Genomic DNA, 23,196 nt, shown 5'->3' with positions numbered 1-23,196 from the left:
TCGACACGCCCAGGGCGGGGTTTGAACCAGCAACCCTCCGACTGCCAGCCAATCGGTCTTACCTCCTGAGCCATGTCGCCCTGCAGCGCGTACAGCTGCAGTGCTTCCATGCCGCAACTAAAAAAGTGTCACACTAGTGTTGTCACGATACTAAAATTTTGACTTTGATACCAATACCAGGTTTAGTATCACGATAATTGATACTGAAATGATACTGATTCAATACTCAGTACCTAACAATACTGAAATTATCTTAATAGATCAGAAACGTAATGTCCACAAGGGATGACCTCATTTTCGAATTTACGGTTTATTAAAAACCTGGTTTATTAACAACCTTTAAGTTGAAGCCTATTCAACATATCAACAAGCATAGGACTATAGTGTTACAACACTAAACCATAAAAAACTATATTAAATATATTTCAAAAATTAAACAATTGTAAAGTAAATTATCTTTAAACAGGTCTTTCACTTTAAAATAGATCTAAAAACAGCATATTTCAATAACAATACAGCATCTTCCTATAATAAAATATTTACAAATTAGAACAGCTATTGCTACTGAAGTGAACTGAGTCTAAGCTTGTGCTGTATCAACCACACAGAATGCACAAGCACAGGTCACCTCACTTGCCAACCTTAGTTGCTACTGCCATCTAGCGAAGATTCTGGCAAATTACACTTTTCATCCTCTCAATCGGTAATGCGGGAGACATATTTCCCTGGCTTTTACATTTGACGCAAAACTACCAAACGTCGGAAAATTCTAATATGGAACTGTTTCTTTTTTTTTTTTTTTTTTTTAAGTACCAAAAAAGTGCTGAAGTTTCGGCATACCGTGCAACATTACGTCAGACACATACCTATTCCAATCCATTGCTCAAGTTAGCAGAGAATGCACATTTCAGAGTGCCTCACAGACAGATAGAATAATAATACACATTTCAAATAATAGATAGGACATCGAGAAAAAACGAAACAAAAGACGTAATATCAACTCGCGACCTGCGTGCTGCTCGCAGAGTAGGCTACCGTATTATTTATTTAGACACTGGCATATAAGAACATTTTCGGTTACGCTGACCGATAAAACGCTATTCCAAAAGGAAAATCAGACATGCTTTACATCGTTCGAAAGCTTATACTCTCACCTACTGAATAAATGAATTGTCAATCAAGCCAAAATGTACTAGAAATGGCGACAATGCTGTAAGCAACAGGTGTGGTATTATGCACAGCTATTTTTTAAGGTAGCCGACCCAGGCGTCACAAATGCGCGTATATTTCACAAACGGATTGTCCAAGACAATATGACCACTCAGTCGCCAAAAGGACATCTCTACGCGTAAAACCAATGGTAAGATTGTATATTTATTCAATGTTTAGTCCCAGATATTGACTGTAGAATGACATGGTATAATTTGTTTTTTTAATTGTCTCGTTTATTTCGTTATTCAGTGAGCAGCGTTTTCACTGCTGTATTGGCATATTTTAGGGCTAATGTCGGGTTTATCTTGTTGCTACGGAATATTACATTACATTACAGGCATTTGGCAGATGGTCTTATCCAGAGCGACGTACAACAAAGCGTATAATCATAATCAGGAACAAGTGTGTCGAAAACCCTAGAGAGAAGTACCGTTCCAAGTGCAGGGAACAACCGCATAGTTCAACTTGGACCCTGTAGGTTAAACTTATTAACACAAACAAGAACAGCAACAACGCAGTCTATGCAAAAATACAAGCAATAGTTAAGACAAGTGCATTAACTAAGTCACCTACGAAACAGCTACCTAGTTACAACCCTAAGTTTACAGTCAATTTCGAGATTAAATTGAGAATACGATTTCTCTCAGCATAATGACGGATTTAAAGACTAAACGAACTCACTCGATATTGTCTTCAAATGGACCGTATTATTTATTTAGACATTGGCAGACTACAGCATAAATTGTGTCTTTTGTTTATATTCAATATTAGTAATTGCAGCGAGAAACTGCAGCTGTAGGTCGTTATGTTATGGTAGCAACGGAACGAAGCGGACTATGAGGCTACCGTCATTGTTTCATTATACCAGCGTGTTTTCGCGCGTTTGCACAGAAACTCAGAACCTATCAATAAAATGGTTTAGCTGTTTCTCAGCATAATGACAGCTTTAAAGACTTAACGAACTCACCCGATACTTTCTGCAAATGGATCCATGCCAAAGAATAGTAATTATGCATCCTCTCAAAGCTTTACCGTAGCGTATTATTTATTTAGACATTGGCCAAGTACAGCATAAATTGCGTTTTTGTGTGAATATTCAATGTTAGAAATTGCAGCGAGAACTGCAGCTGTAGACATAAGATAGTCTGTTATGTTATGGTAGCAACGGAACGAAGCGGACTATATATGTATTACCGTCATTGTTTTATTATACCAGCGTGTTTTCGCACATGTGCACAGAAACTCAGAACCTATCAATAAAATGGTTAAACTATTTCTCAGCATAATGACAGATTAAAAGACTAAACGAACTCACCCGATACTGTCTTCAAATGGATCCATGCCAAAGAAAAGTAATTATTCATCCTCTCAGAAAGCTTTTACTGAAAAGCTTTTGGTAGCCTATCCTAGCATGCACCTAGCATGCACCTAATGAAAAAGTCCAAATGGTGTGCAAACCATATGGCGGACATAGGTGCTCCCAATAGGAAAGTTGTAGAGCACATTCAGATGCATCAGTCGATGAAGTTTTGTGTTGATCTGACTTATGGTGTGGGAGTTATGGCCTTTTAAAGAATGACCCTCTTGTTATAGCGCCACCATCTGGCCAACATAGGTGATTTTTAGTGCCTGAGTAGTGGGGGGCCATAGGAACCCACCTGCCAAAGTTGGTTGCTCTAGGACTTATGGTTGCTGAGCCTCAGACATTTTAGCGGAGAAAACTGCCACGCCCCAACTAAAAAGTCTAAATGGCGGGCAAACAATATGGCGGAAAAAGGTGGGGCCAATGACAAAGTTGTAGAGCACGTTGAGATGCATAGGTCGATGAAGTTTTGTGTTGATCTAACTTATGGTGTGGGAGTTATGGGCTTTTACGCGTTACCCTTTGTTATACCGCCACCATCTGGCTGACATACGTGATTTTTAGTGCCTGAGTAGTGGGGGCCCATAGGAACCCACCTGCCACATTTGTTTGCTCCAGGACTTACGGTTGCTGAGCCTCAGACACTTTTAGCGGAGAAAAATAATAATAAGAATAATAATCCTAACAGATACAATAGGGTTCCACCAGCTTCGCTGCTTGGACCCCTAATAATCCGAACAGATACAATAGGGTTCCACCAGCTTCGCTGCTTGGACCCCTAATTAAATGGAACACCTGCTGCAGTAGCTGGTGAAGCCCATTAAACTGCCTGAAAAATCCAGCAAGGTGGAAGTCAAATCCCCTGGAAGAAATCTCTCTGCACAGAGTGAGAAAGTGGGTAAACACTGTTTTAAGGAAAGAAAAAAGAAAATTTTGTTACCTTCTTGGAGCCCTGGCACATGATGACACAACGTCCTTCGTCATCCAGCAGGGGGCGGTTGGCCTTGCCAACCATCTGTAGTACATCGTAAATGGGGTAATCCACGTAGCTGTGTGTGAGAGTTAACATATTTTCACACAATTAGATCAGCAGAAAGAACACACAGTGAAATCACATCCGAATCTGTATACCGGTCTGGCATTTTCATTGTTTCTCTCAGCTCAGTCTGGAATCACTCAATAGATTTGACATCACCAGCCATCCAATTCTGTCTTTTGGCACTGAAATTGCAATGAACCATGGGAGCTTGAGGAAAGGGAAACCTGCTAATAGCTGTATACAACACCTTTTATTAAAGTTTTATTAAACGATAATAACACTATTTGGACACACTGACATGCTCCAGTGATGAGGACAAGCACCAATATACGTACAAGCCATTAAAGATGAAAACACCTAAAGCAAGATGCAGGACATTAGAGATGAGTTCCAATTTTCGAATATTTGACTAGTCATATATTTGAATGTCCATACATTCGAATATCATGCAGACTTAATTTTTCTTTTTTTTTTTTAACACAGTGTATAGAACCACAGACATGGAGCCATAGGCAAAGGTAGCCTACTGTGGAAGTTGTAATTGGCATATAGTCCACACTGCCATCTGGTGCCTATTTAAATGCCCTACACTACATTACGAGAGAGAAATACTGCTGGACACTAGCAAAAACATGAAAAGAATAGCATAGCAAGGTAAAATTAATGACAAGGAAGTGGCACACAGTTATCATACCGCAAGTCAAAAACAACAATGCACTCCCATTTAAAAGGAAAGCTTTTGACTGAAACCACAGCCACAGACCGCAAGTGTCCAGCCATTCATAGCGAGGCTATGTCGTTGTGATGATAAGCATGAGGGACGAACGACAGTGCTTATCACAAGGATGCTAGCAAAACACGGGGGGGGGACTCACCATAAACATAACAGTTTTTGGATTTTTCTCATTTGCTCATATTTACTCTTTAAATCAGATTGCACAAATACAAGTAAACAAATGTCCAATGGTAACATGAGACCAGCCACATCCTTTACCATTCATGGTGACGCTCCCCAACCTCCCATACGTTTTGTTGAATGAACGAGATTCAGTGATTTAATGCCAATCAATCAGGGAGCACGAGCAGCCTATACTTTCCATTATATCAATACAATCTTGGGAGACTATTCCATACATAAACTGCTAGTATATCCTTGTTTTTTTGTTAGTGTAATCAAAACTGAACAATGTGATGTGTTGAATCAACACATTTTTAATTTCAGCTATGAGCCGCTAATTGCTGGTAGCCTAATTAAGAACTCAAAAAAACTAATAATGTAACCAAGGAACAGCCTATTATGAATGTTTAATGGGCCAAACCATTTGGTAGATCAGTTATATTTTGAAATATACAGTTAAGTCCAAAGTTAATCAAGCCGGTAGTCCATTTACCAAGCACCACCTCCCTGCAGTCTCATCTGCAACTACACCCCCCACACGACACACTGGACAATAGTGTCTATCTGAAAAATTGGACAATTTATGCGTTATGTTCATAAAAATATTCTTTTACCACAAAAAATCCGTATTCTGTCACAGCAACAAGCATTGTTTCTCCTGATTAATTTTCCTGTTAAACTCAATGAAAAAAATATTCAGGAGAAACAATGCTTGTAGTATCTACTGCATATCTGGCAGCAGCATGGTGGTTTGAGGCTCATTTGATACCTTGGACCCTTGATGACTTAAAGCCATTTAGCCAACAAATGTGTTCCATACTGTATCAGCATAATTTACAGCTGAATCTAGTCCCACCCCCAAATTCCCATAGAGATCCATTCAAATGCAAAGAGTTTTTGTATTGCTTGTAGGACAACCCGACAATAAGATATCCAGACTCTGATGATGTTGATAGGTCACAGACACCAGGAAGTCATAGCATGCAAAGGATATGCCATGACAAACCCTCCCGGATTTGGAACATCAACTGAAATAAAGAGCTGTTCCGGGCTATACTCACCGCAGTTATCCAGCTAACTGCGTAATCCTAATTTGTGGAATACAGCCGGACATTTAGTTAGAATTGGGATGTAAACACGAAATCGTGTGTGGAACAAATATCACAAGTAGACCATTGACCTACCATGGCAAGCTAATATACTTGGTGAATGACTTTTCCATGAAGTTATCTTTAGCCTATTCAAATCTTAGCTTCTTTATTTTCTGTAATACAACATAATATGCATATGTTCATGGCTATAGATAACTGATACTTTATGCAAATTATAGCCTTATCTTACCTGTGTTCTGTAGTTGTACCAACGACCTTCTGTATGCAGTCGCTTTACATAAGTTTCTGCCAAATATATCTAATGTAATATAATATTACATTTAGGGGTGGGCGATATGACAATATTAGATTGTGAATGATTAAAATGTCTCTACGATCTGCCTTTCCAGAGGGATCGGGAGTATCGGGCTACAGTTGCACTGACAACGCTCATACATGGCATCCAACGTTGTTTTTCTCAGCCAAACCTAAAATCACACTAGTCGCTAGTCCCTGTTGCACCTCCCCTAACAGACACACCAATAAACCAATAATAGCAAACAGTACGTAGCGCCTTGGATTTATTTTCCTCCCCGTTTTTTATTTGACAACATATAGCGGCATGGCTGACGCCATGGAGGAGTTGGTTCCTAAAAAAAATTTGACGTCTGTTGTTACGTCCCCTGCCTCTGCTTGCCTGGGTAGTGCAGGTGGAGGTAGTTGCTTAATTACTTAATTGCCTGATTGCTTCCACCTGCCTGTGGCCCAATATAAGCCCAGTAGTATGAGGCAGGGCAGATTTTCTTTTGGGGCTTGTGATTTGTGTGGAGAGCTTTGGTTTTGTGAACTTTGTGTGTTTTTGTTTGTAATTTAGATTAATAAATGTCTGGGTTTGTTTTTAGATCAGTTTCTGTCGTGTTTTTGATGCATCTGGACTTTGTTTGTTGCGGCCAGTCGAGCCAGCAGTAACAAAATGGGGGCTCGTCCGGGATCTACCATCCTACTTCCGACACTGTGGACATTCAGACACTTCCCTGCGACGGCGAGGACGCCGTGCGCAGACACGCACTTCCCTGCGGCGGCGAGGACGCGCGCAGACACACAGTACCCTGCGGCGGCGAGGACGCTGCGCGCAGACACACAGTACCCTGCGGCGGCGAGGAAGCTGTGCGCAGACACACAGTACCCTGCGGCGGCGAGGAGGCTGCGCGCAGACACACAGTACCCTACGGCGGCGAGGACGCTGCGCGCAGACGCACAGTACCCTGCGGCGTCGAGGACGCGCGCAGACACACAGTACCCTGCGGCGGCGAGGACGCTGCGCGCAGACACAGTACCCTGCGGCGGCGAGGACGCTGCGCGCAGACACAGTACCCTGCGGCGGCGAGGACGCTGCGCACAGACACACAGTACCCTGCGGCGGCGAGGACGCGCGCAGACACACACTTCCCTACAGCGGCAGACTTCTCTGGACAATGTGGACATTCGGTATTTATTTTTTGTTTAGTTTTGTATAGTAATTTGAAGAAAAAAAAAAAAGTTTGTCTTATGGGTGGGGGTGTTACATCCCCTGCCTCTGCTTGCCTGGGTAGTGCAGGTGGAGGTAGTTGCTTAATTACTTAATTGCCTGATTGCTTCCACCTGCCTGTGGCCCAATATAAGCCCAGTAGTATGAGGCAGGGCAGATTTTCTTTTGGGGCTTGTGATTTGTGTGGAGAGCTTTGGTTTTGTGAACTTTGTGTGTTTTTATTTGTAATTTAGATTAATAAACATCTGGGTTTGTTTTTAGATCAGTTTCTGTCGTGTTTTTGATGCATCTGGACTTTGTTTGTTGCGGCCAGTCGAGCCAGCCGTAACAAAATGGGGGCTCGTCCGGGATATGGAACAGGTTTGGGTTTTCCAAAACCGACACGGCGCAAAGCACCGTTATTTGCAAAGTTTGCAAAGAAAATGTTCGCACATCGGATGGCAACATGACAAACCTTTTTAATCACCTCAAGAAAAAGCACCCCAAAGAGCATGCGGAAAGCCAAACAATCAGGGGACCTCACGTGAGTGCCTCAGGCGCAGCCACGCAGCTAGAGGCTAGCGGTAGCGGTACAAACTTAATATTTTGCAGAATTGCACTTGATTAAAATCTGGTACTTTGGCCCTCTATTCTTTTTCTTTTAGGTTTTGTTTCCTTAAAGGGCAATATTTTCTTAAATAGGGATATTAATTTGATTGCACTGTTCATTAACTTGTAAAATAGTGTTAACCAACATGAAAAAGTAATTGTGAGCATATCGTGGATCGTGATCATGCCTGAAAAAAATAGTGATATGATATTTTTGCCATATCGCCCACCCCTAATTACATTGTCATGTTTCTGTGGTGTACAATTAGAAATAATATGTTGAAAGTTCAGTAAATATTAATTCAACGTCATTTTCTACCTCGGGCATCTAGCCGTCTAATCTAGCTGCCTAAAAGTAAGGTTACTTAGAGGTCCAACAGAAGACAGGCCAACTCCATATTGCTTTTCATCCCCTTGGCGAACTTCAGCTGACGCCACTGAGGAAAACTAATTCCAAGTCTGACTCTAGTTTCTAAGCCCTGTCGGCTTTTGTTTTTGCTTTACTTTATCTAGGCTTCTTAACACCTGCCAGAAGTAAACATTTTGCTCTGTAGCCACGCCCACCCTACCCCACACAGAAAAGAGCTCCACGCCCAGGATCATCCCAAACACATTTTAGAATAACAAATACAGGTAAAAGGTGCACAAATTTTGCAAAAGTGCAAAAGGACTGAGACAGCTCAAGCATCATAGATATACTAGTCCCGAAAGAGTCATATGTAATCACTTCCTATGATAATAAGCACACTGCACATTGCAAAAATAGCTGGAAATATTTTAGTTCTCATCTTTTTTTATTTTCTGAACATAGTTTACAAGTTACAAAAAAGTCCTGAGTCATAAAAGAGCCTTGCTAACTGTAAATGAGGAGTTATTTTAATACAAAGTTTCCAAACGGACTTTTGGAGTAAACCAAGTTGTATGTAGTGATGAACGGTCTTTACCAGCGGAGCAAAAGGTAACGTTACACAGGTCGAGCTACACTATGCTTGCTAATTATGCTAGATAGCAGTGTTGATAACAGAGATTGTCTGAAGGAGCAGTCTGGCAACAAAGATATTGTTTCATCAGAGAATAAATTTATTCACAAAATGGATCAACGTTATTGTAGACTCCTGTGACAGATAAGTACTTATGATTACTTTCCCTAACCATTTTGTCATGCGTTTCTTTATGACTGCAGCCCCTACAGACGCATTTTGCTATGTATTTTGTTTATATGAGTTAACGCACATATACGGCTCTTTATATGGCTCTGGATTTGGACATTTAATGCAGAGAAATCGTGGGAATTTTGCAAAATTGCAAGCCCCTGCAAATATTGCGGAGTTTGGTTGAATTTGCATTAATTATTGCGATCGCAAGATTTCCCGGAGGCACTAATATACCTTAGCATAAGTATTTAGTTATTTTATAATATTTTCAAGCGAAAAATCCTGCACATTATGTCATTAAAGGTCCGATTGAGTGAAAGCTCAAGCTGATACAGACATTTTTTCAGATTTCTTGCTCATATTTTTGAAAAGGATGCAATAAAAAATACTTTAAGAAAGCATATACAGTGTTTGTTATTTAAGACATAAATATCATTGGTAGGGGATGAATACTATTGCAAGGAACTTTACACCATCATCACCTCCACAGAAGTACTTACGCATGGATCTTGCCATTGTAGTATTGTGTATCCATGACAACCACCAGATGTGCAGAAATATTGGTACCCCAGCAGAGTGACCGTGATGCCACCACCACTTGTACAGCACCTATGGTAGACAGACCAGTAACAAAGTGAAAACCATTAAGTAAGAGTCAAATATCAACATCAAACATGCTCACTGGAAAACTGCCCTTGACCACCAGTTTATCGGTTTACACCAAAAATTTATCCACAAAACTGGAATTCCCCATTGTAACTACAGAACTTTCCCACTGCTGCAGCATTCTCTGTCACCCTAGGAGGCGAGAAAAAGAACACTTAATCTTCCTAATTGCATAAAGTGGGCCGACATTTTGCCTACAGTAGCAACTTAAGTAACACCCTGGCTGGTTCCTATATAAAACTTATCTGTATGGGTCAGTAGCATTGTAACGTAGTGTACGTGCAGTCTAGAGAAAGAAAAACTAACAAGTGAAAGAGAAACTGGCACCCAGCAAAGGATGGAGCCTCCCCCTGCACTTAATGCCAGCCAGGTCAGCCTCCTCTAGCCCACTCTGGCAGCCTGCTCAGAGTCTTTCTACTTTCAGTAGTTTAAAAAAAAAAAAAAAAAGATCATAAAACCAGTAGCACAATGTACTTCTCCATACAGCATTGAATGAAAATGGCACCACTTCACCCTTCTTGGCATGATAACTGGTTGAGTAAGTCCTGAAAACCTACTTCAGTTACTAAAAATAATAAAATGAAACATAGGCTTCATTGTCAATGTCAGTAGGGTACTAGGCCTACAACATCAACTAACTACATGTAATCTCAACCCACAAGCTGATCAAACTCACATGTCCCTCCTTCCTCACCAAGTGCAAACTAAACTTCCAGCTTATATGCTGCCATAAACACCACGCATACCCCAAATCACCTGCAACTCCTTTTAGGCAATGAATGAGGTAGCCCCATCCTCCGGGGGGACTGTCAGCTGCATGACTACATAAGCAGCAGGTGCCAGAACAAAAATAAGGACATGAATAAGTGAAAATGTTTTTTCTCCAGAATTCTATCTTGGATTATAGCCATAAATAGGTGCACTGCTTCACAATATTACTTTTCCCCACTGAAAAAGCTAACGGATAAGAATTCCACACCCCATCTCTGCTGAACTTGAAGTAAAGCGATAAATTCATAATTTGAGCCTGATTAGCTTGATAAATGTAATAAAATGATAAAGATTCCATAGAATGTGCAAGCTATCATCCCCTGTCTCTGCTTAACTCTAAGCTATAAGTTGAAGTGTCAAAGTCATGACTTGCGCATGATTAGCTTGGTCTACCCTGATCAAACTTCATAAACACCCGGATGCGCACTCCGTTCAATCAAAATTTGAAGTGTGCATCCGTGCATGCTCCGACTGGGAAAAATCCCATAATTCTTTGAGAAAACTGTCAAGAACAATGGTAATGGTGGATGACAGTAGTCTAGAGCGGTCGCTGCCTCTCTCGGATTGGAAACTTATATTATGTCATGGGAAAATGGTACACGATGAGGAGTTTGTATGTAAATGAAGTGGTACAGTATTAATGAATATCACAATATGTAAAATATGAGTGTTTTTTTTTTTAGTTTAAAGATATGTCATTTTAACGAGTGTAGTGAGCTATATTGACTACATCGGTGCTGATCGTTGGGTCCTGTTTGGAATTATAAACTGCCATCTTATCCTCGCCACTGCCCATCTTCTTTCCATTTAATTTGAAATACACCCACCAACTATGGAGTAGCCACCAGAAACATGACAGGCTCCACATCTGTTGCCTGCGTATCCAGTTGTTCGCACACAGTTGGTATACAGTGTGAAAATAATGAAAAAAAACAGACAAGAGAGTTTACAATGAAATGGCAAATTTATTAGGGGGTTGAGTTCACTATCCAACTGCAATTAATATTTTCCAAGCTATCGCTGCCTTCCACTGCTTTTCTGACAGCAAAAAGGAGAATTCAATACAAGAGGCTAGCTCGCAAAAAGTTGCTGATATTACTGGTTAGTCTATTTCAGAATATTTCAGTAATATATAGCCTACTACTTATAGAGTGTGAGCACCTATCAACCGGGTTCATTCGGTAGACAGGAAAACAAACAAATTTGCCACTGTAGTCTACATAAGATAGGCGAAATATAGGTAACAACCTGAACCTAGCTATGTAGAAAAAACCATCCTTGTTATACTCCGGAAGTGTCCCTACTAGCATTTCTAGCGATCCGTTACATATTCACAGTTGTAACCCAAGTCGCAGGAAGCAAAATAGCCATTAGGAATACAGTTGGAAACTGAAGCGACATTTGCACCAATGTACTTAATGGTTGGGATTAAGGAATTCCAAGCGTGTTCCTAGTCTAAAAGTTGATATCATAAAAGAGGTCGTATTAATATACAGTGATTCATGACACCATAATTCATTGGACAGTGACACATTTTTTGTTATTTTGGTTCTGTATTCTAGCACTTTGAGGATACAATGACAATGAGGCTGAAGTGTAGACTGTCAGCTTTAATTTGAGGGTATTTTCATACATATCGGATGAACTGTTTAGAAATTATAGAACCTTTTGTACATAGTCCCCCCATTTTCGGGCATCAAAAAATATTGGACAGTTTAACATAATGTAGAATAAAGTAATCATTTTTAATATTTGGTCGCATATCCTTTGCATACAATGACTGCTTGAAGTCTGCGACGCATAGACATCACCAGATGCTGGGTATCTTCCCTGGTGATGCTCTGCCAGGCCTGTACTGCAGCCATCTTCAGTTCCTGCTTGTTTCGGGGACTTTATGCCTTCAGTTTCCTCTTCAGCATGTAAAACGCATGTTCAATTGGATTCAGATCTAGTGAATGACTCGGCCAGTCAAGGATTTTCCACTTTTTTGGCGTCAAAAACCCCTTCGTTGCTCTAGCAGTATGTTTCGGGTCATTGTCTTGTTGCATGATGAAGTGCCGTCCAATGAGTTTGGAGGCATTTGTTTTTATCTGAGCAGATAAAATATTTCTGTAGACTTCAGAATTCATTGTTCTACTTCTCTCTGCAGTCACATCATCGATGAAGACAAGTGAGCCCGTACCACTGGCAGCCATACAGGCCCAAGCCATAACACCCTCTCCACCATGTTTCATGGATGAGGTGGTATGCTTTGGATCATGGGCATTTCCATTTTTTCTCCACACTTTCCTCTTTCCATCACTCTGGTACATGTTAATCTTTGTCTCATCTGTCCACAAGACTTTGTTCCAGAACTCTTGGGGCTCTTTTAGATGCTTTTTAGCAAAAGGTAATCTCGCCTTTCTGTTCTTCATGCTTATCAGTGGTTTGCATCTTGTAGTGTACCCTCTGTAGTCCTGCTAGTGTAGTCTTCTACGTATGGTAGACTTTGACACATCTACACCTGCATCCAGCACAGTGTTTTTCATCTGTTGGGCTGTTGTCAGGGGGGTTTTCTTCACCACAGAGTGTATTCTCTGGTCATCCACTACAGTGGTCTTCCTCGGTCTACCGGGTCTTTTGACATAATTGAGTTCACCAGTTGTTTTTTTTTCTTGTTAATGATCAACCAAACTGTTGATTTGGGCAAGCCCAGGGTTTTTGCAATGTTCCTGATTAATTGATTTTCATTTGAGCCTTATGACAGCCAGCTTAGTTTGCATTGACACTGCTGTTTTCTTCATGTTGTCACACCCCAACAACAATCTCCAAAGGCAGTTGCAAAGTCTAGAATCAAGACTAGATCAACAGCTCTCTTCTGCATTCACTAACGACACAAATGAATACACCTGCCTAACGAAACACATCTGTGAAGCCAATTCAACAAATACTTCTAGTACCTTCAAATGGGGGGACCATGTACAAAAGGTGCTGTCATTTCTAAACGGTTCATCCGATATGGATGAAAATACCAATTAAAGCTGACAGTCTACACTTCAACCTCATTGTCATTTCAAACTCAAAGTACTAAAGTGCAGAACCAAAATAACACAAAATGTGTCACTGTCCAATGAATTATGGTGCTCACCGTAACTAAAATGTATATGAATTAAGTTGCGGTTTTTCCATTTAGACAGCTGTGTGTAATTTTTACACTTGAATAAATATGAAATAAATACGGTATGAAATAAATACTCTCACGTTATTCCCCACAGGTTTATTACCGGAATTTCACTGATAGTTACAGCACAGGTTAAAGGTTATGGGTCAGATGTCGTCACAAAGTGCATCCCACTCATTTAACTGTTTTTCCGTGCTACCGCACTTCCATGGTTCGGAGTGCGTAGTCCCAAGCATTGCCTGGAGTGCGTATTCCAGAGCATGGTAGTGTGGAGCATGGAAGTTATAACAATGGTGAAAGTTTAATATTCATATTCTTTAGCTATGGTCCCAACTGGCAATGTCTGTTCTTCAATATTTAGTGACATTAATTATAAAGTACCATTCATGCAAGCTGCACTCCATAATTTCAAGATGAGCCCCAGCGCAGGAAAATTGATTTATTGATCTAATGACTTCTCTTGCATGACGTTTCCCTTACCAGAGTTGAAAAGCTGTTCCACAATTCTTCTTTCAGTGGCAGACAGACCCTCATGCAGGTATGCAACCCCATTAGCCAGAGTCTCTCTCAAGGTGGTGTCTGTCACTTTCTCCAGGAAGGGAGCCAGGTCTTTCTCAGTGCAGTGCAGGAACCTGACATAACATAACACAATTTCACAATTGAAACTTCGAGATACTTTACTCCAGGGTTGTTTATGGGTGAGAAATTTTCAGATGCACCTACTCCATTTAAAAAAGCCCCATATTATGCACGTGCATTTGTTGTAATCTAGTTGTGATAATATAAAAACCTTTTTGCGACATTTCTTTTAGGCAATAAGGCTTGCCCGATTGCCCGGGGCAAATAAAACGCCACGTCGGGCTAGTAAATCTAGCAACTCACTTGCCCGATTGGGCAAGTGAAAAAAAAACCTTAACGTTGAACCCTGATTGTTAAATTAGCACTATTATAACAATTTGTTATTATTAACCTGTCTGACCGCTCACTTCACAATCAAAACAATCTTGGCCTCTTTTCAGCTGCTGTTAATAAAACACCACCAGGTAAATAAACAGTGAATAAAAATTCCATCATGCGTAAATAAATGCCACTAGGCAGGTAGCGTAAATTTACATCTAGTGCCATTTATTGAGGTGTGGTGCATACAGCCCTCTACCCCATGGTCCCATTCCCCAAAACAACTTGGTGAAAAGACCATCAATACTTGAAGCGCTGAAGGAAATCTAACTAGAATTGGTTTGATTTAAAAAAAAAAAATTTTTTTTAAACTTTACGTAGGTAAAACAACAGCCTTGAGAATTGGAGAAACATAAAAACTAAAGAGCTCAGTTGATATTTGGGCGAACATATCGATCTGATTGGCTAAAATAAAATAAAAATAGCAAGCTGTCTTGTCCATTGAAAAATGATTGGCTAGTTATCATGCTTCTTTACAACTGAATGTTACCCCCTTTGCACACAATCTTTGCCCATTTAGGGGCAATTATAGATTATTTCTAGATTATTTCTTCCTAAATTATGAATATTAACTAAAGTGCCACAAAGGCAAAAATGAATTTGCTCGTTTTTGCAATGAAATACTGAGAGATCCCATATATACAGCAGGTTAAACTATACATATGTCCTGGATCAAAAACTCCTTGATCGCAAGTTCATAAAATCTAAGGGTGGATATGTAGAACTCCTAAAGATCTATGCAGCAAAAACTAAGCAGTGTACCCAGCGTCTCCAAATCTATCCACTCAAGAAACTCACTGTTGCATCAATTTCAAGTGGGAATTACAAACTTTCTGTCAGTACAGTGGTCTAAAATCTCTAGGGGACCAGAAACATATCCAAAATCTTTCCAAAAATGAATAAAATGCTTTTTGTCCATTATAAATCATATAAATGAGCCCCTTATGAAGGTTTAAAATGAAACATTGATATCAGATTAAAAAATAATGCAAAAACATTGTCACACAATGCGGTACATTACTTAAATGTGTAATAACTTGTATTTCTGTACTATACAGTATGTAATGTTTTCTTGTATGGTGATGGAGACGACATGAAAACAATATTCAACTGCCCACCACATTTTGGCAATGTTCCAACTCTCACGTCATAACTGGTGCATGCAACACAAAAACTACTAAGCTACCAATGAATGCTTACATTAGTGTGAAATATCCTAATTATAAAAAATCACTAACCTATTTAAAGACACTCAATTTCAAAAAGAAATAGAATAGAAAATAATTTATATAACCAAAATATTGAGCAGTAATATTTACATAGCTATGATGAAATGTTATCTGTGTTCAGTAGATAGAGACAGTAAATCAATGCTCTCTCCTCTCTTTTCGGTCTTACTCCAGAAAACAATGTCAGCTAGGTCTATCAGCAAACATATGGCTTAGCTATGCTCAGAAGTCCTCAATAATAATAAATTTTGCCAACAGCAACCTGTACGAAAAAGATGGAAAAGTTACAACAAATGCTGAATGCGCTCGTAGAATCAAACCAAGCCCTGACAATAAAAATGGACAAAATATATTCTCCATCTACAAAGATAGACCATCTGACGCTATCTATGAAATCCATCAAAAACAAGTTGGAAAAAAGCACAGCTGAACTACACGACCACGCTGTGAAACTTGACAAACAAGAAATGTGCATCCAAACAATTGAAAACAAACTACAAGTTGCACTCGATGAAATTGACCGACTGGAAAACAGAGCTAGGAGACACAATTTAAGAGTGCTGAACATTACTGAGAACAGTGAGCTGGGCAACATGGTTACATTTCTAGCCAATACATTGTCTAGCCTATTACAAATCCAACTTCAACCTATAGATATTGAAGTGGCACACAGAATTGGCAAGCCACTAAACCTACAATCCAACAAACCCCGGGTAGTGATTTTCAAACTTCACCACTTCCAGAAGAAATTGGATATCCTGGGAGCCGCAGCTAAGACCAAAGAACTGAAATTCCGAGATCAATATATCACCTCAAGAATCACCTCCGACATGTCAAACCGACAGAGAAGAATGAGGGGGGAATTCTGGGCACTGCGGCAACAGCTACAGGAAAAGGGACTACAAAGATTCGGGATCCAGCAATACTATGGGTATGAATTGGCGGCAAACCCTACAAGTTTGATAATGTGAAGAATGCCACGGACGACATGAAATTGAAGTTCCCAGACATCAAGTAGCCTGCAACGTGATGTGAATCCACACACTATGAGGATCCATCCCACGGTATACTTGATGATTGGGGGTAAGTTGCAATTAAAACACTAACTGATAAACTATTTGGAAAAAGACTGAAACTGAACAGCCCTCCATGAATGATCTGTATCTCACCTACCCACCAGATGGCTAGTCCGTGCGTCTTTTTTTTTTTTTTTTTTTTTTTAACCAGCCTGAGGTTCGCTAGATGACGAAATTACTAACTCACCGTCACGTTAAAGTATGGTTTGCATGCATATTAGGCTTCTAACTCACTGACTTTTATTTCAACTATATCAGTATACTTTGTCACAACTAAGGACATTTAATTTCGATCTCCTGGTTTAAGGGGAAATAAAAAATAAAAAAAGGAAGCAGGATATAAAGTAAAATGTGTTGAATTTATTAATATTATTATAATTACTACTATGACTCAATTGCGTATATAGATATTAAACCTTTTTTTCCATCTTTCTCTCCTTTTTGATTATTTACTTGCTTTATATGTTCATTTATATACATTTTTTGTTTTGTTTGGGTTTGCTCTATCTGGACCACTGAACACTCCCTCTCCAGAGTTCTGGGGGCTCGCTTTTCTTTTTTTGAATGTGGGTGTATATGCCAACAAGCCTAGATGTTCTGCCATGTCTCAGTGTATGTTGATCATAGTCTTTTGTATGTATTTTGTTATTGTTTTAAAGTCTACTCACCGCCCTTGCACGTTTATATTTAACCCATGCAACATGACCTGTGTCGGCACAAAAAGAAGGCACGTCACTGTATACATCCTCATCTTCATTCAAAAACCATGGTTGACTTTCAGTTAAGTAAAAATAAAATAAAGGTGACATCATGGAACGTTAAAGGCATTAAAAACCCAATGAAACGCACAAGAATTCTGTCTCATCTAGCACATTTGAAAACAGACATAGCTATGCTACAAGAAATACATTTATTAAATGAGGAGTCTCTCAAACTAAAACAAAAATGGGTGGGACAAGTCCTCTCCTTGTGCTTTAATAGTAGGAGTCGGGGTGTGTCCATTCTGACCCATAAAAACCTTGACCTAAAAGAAGATGAAGTAATAAAGGACTAAAACGGTAGATTTATACTTTTGAAAGCTACCCTACACAATGAACCAATTTTACTTCTAAACATATATGCCCCACAGAATGACCCCATTCCATTATTTGTTGGAACAATCATACATTTGAGTAATTTCACGGATATGCCATTAATCTTTGGCGGTAATTTTAATGCAGTACCGAATCCCCACATAGATAAGTCAAGTGTGCCATCTAACACAGACATAAGAACTTCAAAAACCTTAACAGACATGCTGAAAGGAGCAGGGTTATTTGATGCCTGGAGACTCATGCATCCTGGGGAAAGAGATTACACATTTTATTCTAACCCTCACAAAAGCTACTCTAGGATTGATGCTTTTTGGACTAACCAAAAGATATTAAGTAATACATGGGAAACTAAAATACACAACAACATGCACTCTGATCATGCGCCTATCTCAATATCCTTTTCTCATTTCAAATGCTCTGCTAGAAGCAGTAATTGGGAATTTAATAATTCCTTATTGCTTAACCCCTCGTTCATTGAACATGTTAAAGTTAACACAAAAGCTTTTTTAAAAATAAACACAGAAAGTGTTAATTCCTTTTCTATGATCTGGGAAGCTTACAAAGCAACTTGTCGGGGATGGGTAATCAGTTATGCGACCCAGAAGAAAAAGCAACGAATGAAAAGAATCGAAGAATTAACAGTAGCGTTGTATATAACTGAACAACAACCTGAAGCTAATCCAAAAAGTAAAGAAATATACTTAAACCTGGTAAAAACCCAAACAGAGCTGGGAGACCTGTTAAATAAAAAATTTGAATTTGCTTTTTTCAAATTAAAATCCATCAACTATAGCCGTGTTTCCACCAAAATTACCCGGAACTTTCAGTCCCAGGAACTACTTTACCAGGAACTAAAAGGTTCCTTCAGCCCATGGTTGTCTGCGTTTCCACCGCGGTCTAAAGTCCCGCGAAGATTAGGCAAATTAGCCCACTGACGTATGAAAAAGCGACGTTGTCGTCCGTCCATCTGTCCCATGATTTCTTCTGTAACCCAATACTACCACCGAAGTAGCCTACATTATTTTCTAATAACCGGGACAGCCCGGAGGAGTTTATTCCACTTATATACAACGGGCTACCAACAATGACTGTATATGGTTACTTTTGTATTTATTGATTTTTATCGATTTAATCACCTGGAATTGAAATATTCTTCTGCAGCCGTTTGGGCATATTTTACCGTTGTCAAGCAAAAATGTCGTTGGTAGTTGAACTTGGACCGTTGTTATGCAACAAATAGTATATAACAGGCCAATAGTCAGATTGTAACTGTTTTATATCCTCTCAAACACATTCATTATGTTTTTATGCGAACATTCGCTTTCATGTCTTGACATCCGAAGCGACAGAATGCATTCACATTTCCAATATAACTGGCAACAACAGCAGAAAACATGCACACGTTGTAAACAATTTGCTGTTTGATTACTTTCTCATCGTCAATTCCATATAGGCTAATCGCAAAATGACAAGAATAGAACGAAAACTCGGACTTGCATGAACATTTAAATTAGTAGTGGTACAGCCACCGTTTGCTTTCCTTTGAAGTTACTGCTAGCCGAGCAGCGAAGTGTGCCCTCCAGATGCGAACCATGCACCATAAATTAGTCCATAGTCTTCCTGGTCTTTTCATGGAATTGAAGAATGGCAGTAAAATGGAGTAAAATTATGGCAGTCTGAAAAAGCTAAAGGGACGATTACTAGAATTAACCTGCTATTTTACCCTGACAAAAAGTGCGGAAGGTGATTTCCAGTTTGCTTTTACTGTATCACCAATGTTAATTACGCAGAACTACCGCATACCTCACATAATTGTATCAAACGTTTTGAGTCAATTACAACGGGCTAACAAAGAAAATCCGGAAGAAAATATTCAGCAACCGAATTAATCCGTCTGAATGTTTTGGTAGCCTACGTAGCCTAATATGCTGTCCCAGCACGAATGCTTAGCATTTTATAAAACGGATACTAAAGCAAGAAAAGAACAGAAGAGCACACGTTATAATTCCAAGACGTTGGCAGGCTATAACCAAAAGTAGGCTACTGCACCGCATAACATACAAGTTTGATTTGAAGTTATTATGAAAATAAATTGGTTTGCGGCTGCATATTTTCAAACATGGTGGTTAATGGCGGAAAATAAATACAAAAAAATGCTGCGAGTACTCGACCAATCAGAAATGTTCAGCGCTGCAAGCTCCACCCAAAAGGTACCTGTACTTTCGGAAAGTACTACCCCCCGAGCAGGGTAAAATAAAGCCCCAGGAACTAAATTTAGACCCTAGTTCCTGCGGTGGAAACACACTGAGTTCCTCAAAAGGTTCCTAGTTCCGGGGTAAAGTTCCTGCGGTGGAAACGCGGCTTTTTAGAATATTTCCTGAGTTTGGCATAGGCCCCCAATTTATTGAACACATATCATTACTATATAAATCTCCTAGTGCCAAAATCTGTATAAATGGCCATATCTCGGATGCTTTCCCGCTCTATCGAGGGACCCGCCAAGGTTGTGTCGTATCCCCTTTACTATTCGTTTGATCATTAGAGCCCCTAGCATGCTTAATTTGAGCAGATGAAAGAATTCAAGGGATTAATATAGGCAAAGAAATGGTCAAACTTCTAATAGTTACAAATCCACAAATCTCATTAGCAAATGTCCTACAGACAATCTCTATCTTCAGTATCATATAAGGGTATAAAATAAATTGGGAAAAATCTGAGGCACTGCCCCTGAATGCACATTATAATATCTCAAGCGTCACATCTTTCCCACTTAAATGGTCTCCAGCAGGTATCAAATACTTAGGAATTACGCTAAAAACACAGGTGAACCAAATTCCTGAACTTAATATGTCCAACCTAATTAAAGAAATAACAGAAGACTTAGAGAACTGGAAACATCTCCCGCTCTCACTATGGGGGAAAATTGACAATAAAAATAAATATCCTTCCTCGAATCACCTATCTCTTTAGTGCTATACCACTTTCTTTCCCTACAAAACATTTTTAAAAACTTAGTGTGCTCTTTAAAAAAATTTAATGGAAAGAAAAACCACCTCGGATAAACCGCTCTAAACTTATGTTAGATAGAAACAAAGGCGGCCTTTGGCCTCCCAGATGTCTATAAATATTACAACGCTTTTAATGCAAGGTATCCACTTACATGGACCTATAAAAGAGAACATAATCACACCGCCTGGGAAAACATAGAGCAGGACATAATATTGATGAACAAATGTCCACTATCTTTAAATCTTTAATTTTCCTAAATATCAGGAGTACATGAGAATCCTATTTTACAATTTTCATGCAAAATTGCCTCTATCCTGCATAATACAGTAGACTTTGATGGAATGAAATCACCACAAGCTCCCATTTGGAATAATGGGAGATTTTTTAATAATGGTAAACCCTTCTCAAATAAAGAACGGGAAACGAAAGGCATAAATAATATTTCGGATCTACTTGATGCCCACCAAATGAGATCATTCCAACAACTAAAAGACAAGTTTAGATTATCAAATAAGGACTTCCTGGTATACTTATAAATTAGATCTTACCTCCTAAAACACGTAAGAAACCCAACCCCTTCCCCAAAGCAGGGTATAACAGAAAACACAACTACGAAACATAATTGACTCTAAGAGACATATCGCCGGTCAGTTATACAAGATTCTAAATAATTCTGGTACTTCAATCTGTCATGCTGCAGAGCTGACCTGGGAAAAGGACATAGGGGAACAACTACAACCAGAAGCTTGGGCTAAAATCTGGAAAAATATGCACAGTGTCCAACTCTGTACGGAATAAACTAATTAATTTCAAACTACTACACAGAGTGTATTTAACTCCCAGGAAAATAAAACTAATGCAACTTAATAACTCTGACTCATGTTGGCATTGCAAAAAAGAAAGTGGACAGTTTGTGCGTATGATGTGGAAGTGTCCAAAACTAGTAAGGTACTGGTCAATGATAATTAATGTTGTGTCATCCATTGCAAGAATCATAGTTCCACTTGATCCCAAGATCTGTATCTTGAACTATTTGGACACCATAACCGGAGACAAATATAAAAAAACACTGATATCTATAGCACGTATGTGTGCTAAACGCCTTCTTGCTCTTAATTGGAAAAACATTGATGCTGTGTCAGAGGGACTATGGCTTAAAACATGTAGTTATCCTTCGACTTGAGCTATCAATAAACCCAATAAGCCTCTGGAAGCAAAGTCAGCACAACGCCTGTTCCTTGGGATCTTCATGAAATGGGTTTCCATGGCCAAGCAGTCACAGACAAGCCTAAGATAACTATGCTCAATGCCAAGTGTCAGCTGGAGTGGTGTGAAGCACACTGCCATTGGATTCTGGAGAAGTGGAAATGCGTTCCTTGCAGTGATGAATCACACTTCGCTATCTTGCAGTTTGATGGACAAATCTGGATTGGTGAATGCCAGGAGAACATTACCTACCCGAATGTATAGAGCCAACTGTAAAGGAGGAAGAATAATAGTCTGGGGCTGCTTTTCATGGTTTGGGCTAGGCCCATTAGTTCCAGTGAAGGGAAATGCTACAACATACAATGACATTTTACAGAATTGTACATTTCCAATTTGTGGCAACAGTCTGGGGAAGGCCCTTTCCTGCTTCAGCATGACAATGCTCCCAAGCACAAAATGAGGTCCATAAAGAAATGGTTTGCAGAGTTTGGTGTGGAAGAACTTGATGGGCTTGCACAGGGCCCTAAGCTCATCCCCATCGAGAACACCTTTGGTATGAATTGGAACGCCAACTACGAGCCAGGTCTCATCATCAAACATCAGTGCCCGACCTCACTAATGCTCTTGTGGCTGAATGAAAGTGAATCCCTGCAGCACTGTTTCATAATCTAGTGAAAAGCCTTCCCAGAAGAGGGCTGTTATGGCAGCAAAGGGGGACCAACTCCATATTAATGCCCATGGTTCTGGAATGAGATATATAACAAGAACATATTGGTGTGATGCTCAGGTGTCCACATACTTTCAGCCATGCAATGTATGTTCCAGATGAGGAAACAGATCACTACAGCAAGTTTTACTACAGTAAGTCTAAAAAAAAAAAACAGTTATTTTTCATGAATTACAGCACCACCACGTCATTCAATTGGGCCAATACTTTAGTGTTCGGCTCAGGATGCGAGTGCCAATACAGCTGCCAAATTTAATCAATTTAATACAAATTGTTTGTGGAATTGATGTGGGAATTGTCCACATCAATTTTTGCAGGCTTACTAAGTTTCTTGAGTATTTTGTTGGACATCAACTTTCTTTATAGTAACTTGTTAGGGGACTGTCTGCTGAAAAAAATTAGTCCTATGTCCATATGTCAGTCTAGAT

The 23,196-nt window shown here is 39.6% G+C and overlaps 1 protein-coding gene across 1 annotated transcript in view; it reads right to left on the bottom strand.

Annotated features, from left to right (window-relative positions):
* snrnp200 (small nuclear ribonucleoprotein 200 (U5)) overlaps window positions 1–23,196 on the bottom strand; it is a 209,745-nt gene that overhangs the window by 39,585 nt on the left and 146,964 nt on the right. Inside the window, exons 35-37 of the mRNA XM_064341033.1 lie at window positions 13,951–14,102; window positions 9,374–9,482; window positions 3,516–3,624 (exon numbers count right to left, since the gene is read on the bottom strand). Of these exons, the coding sequence (XP_064197103.1) occupies window positions 3,516–3,624; window positions 9,374–9,482; window positions 13,951–14,102 (370 nt within the window). The remainder of the gene's footprint in view (window positions 1–3,515; window positions 3,625–9,373; window positions 9,483–13,950; window positions 14,103–23,196) is intronic.

The sequence above is a fragment of the Anguilla rostrata genome, chromosome 6, assembly GCF_018555375.3.
Source record: "Anguilla rostrata isolate EN2019 chromosome 6, ASM1855537v3, whole genome shotgun sequence".
Taxonomy (NCBI): Eukaryota; Metazoa; Chordata; class Actinopteri; order Anguilliformes; family Anguillidae; genus Anguilla; species Anguilla rostrata.
Note: the sequence above shows the minus strand (reverse complement) of the source record. Positions and strands in the feature narration are given on the sequence as shown.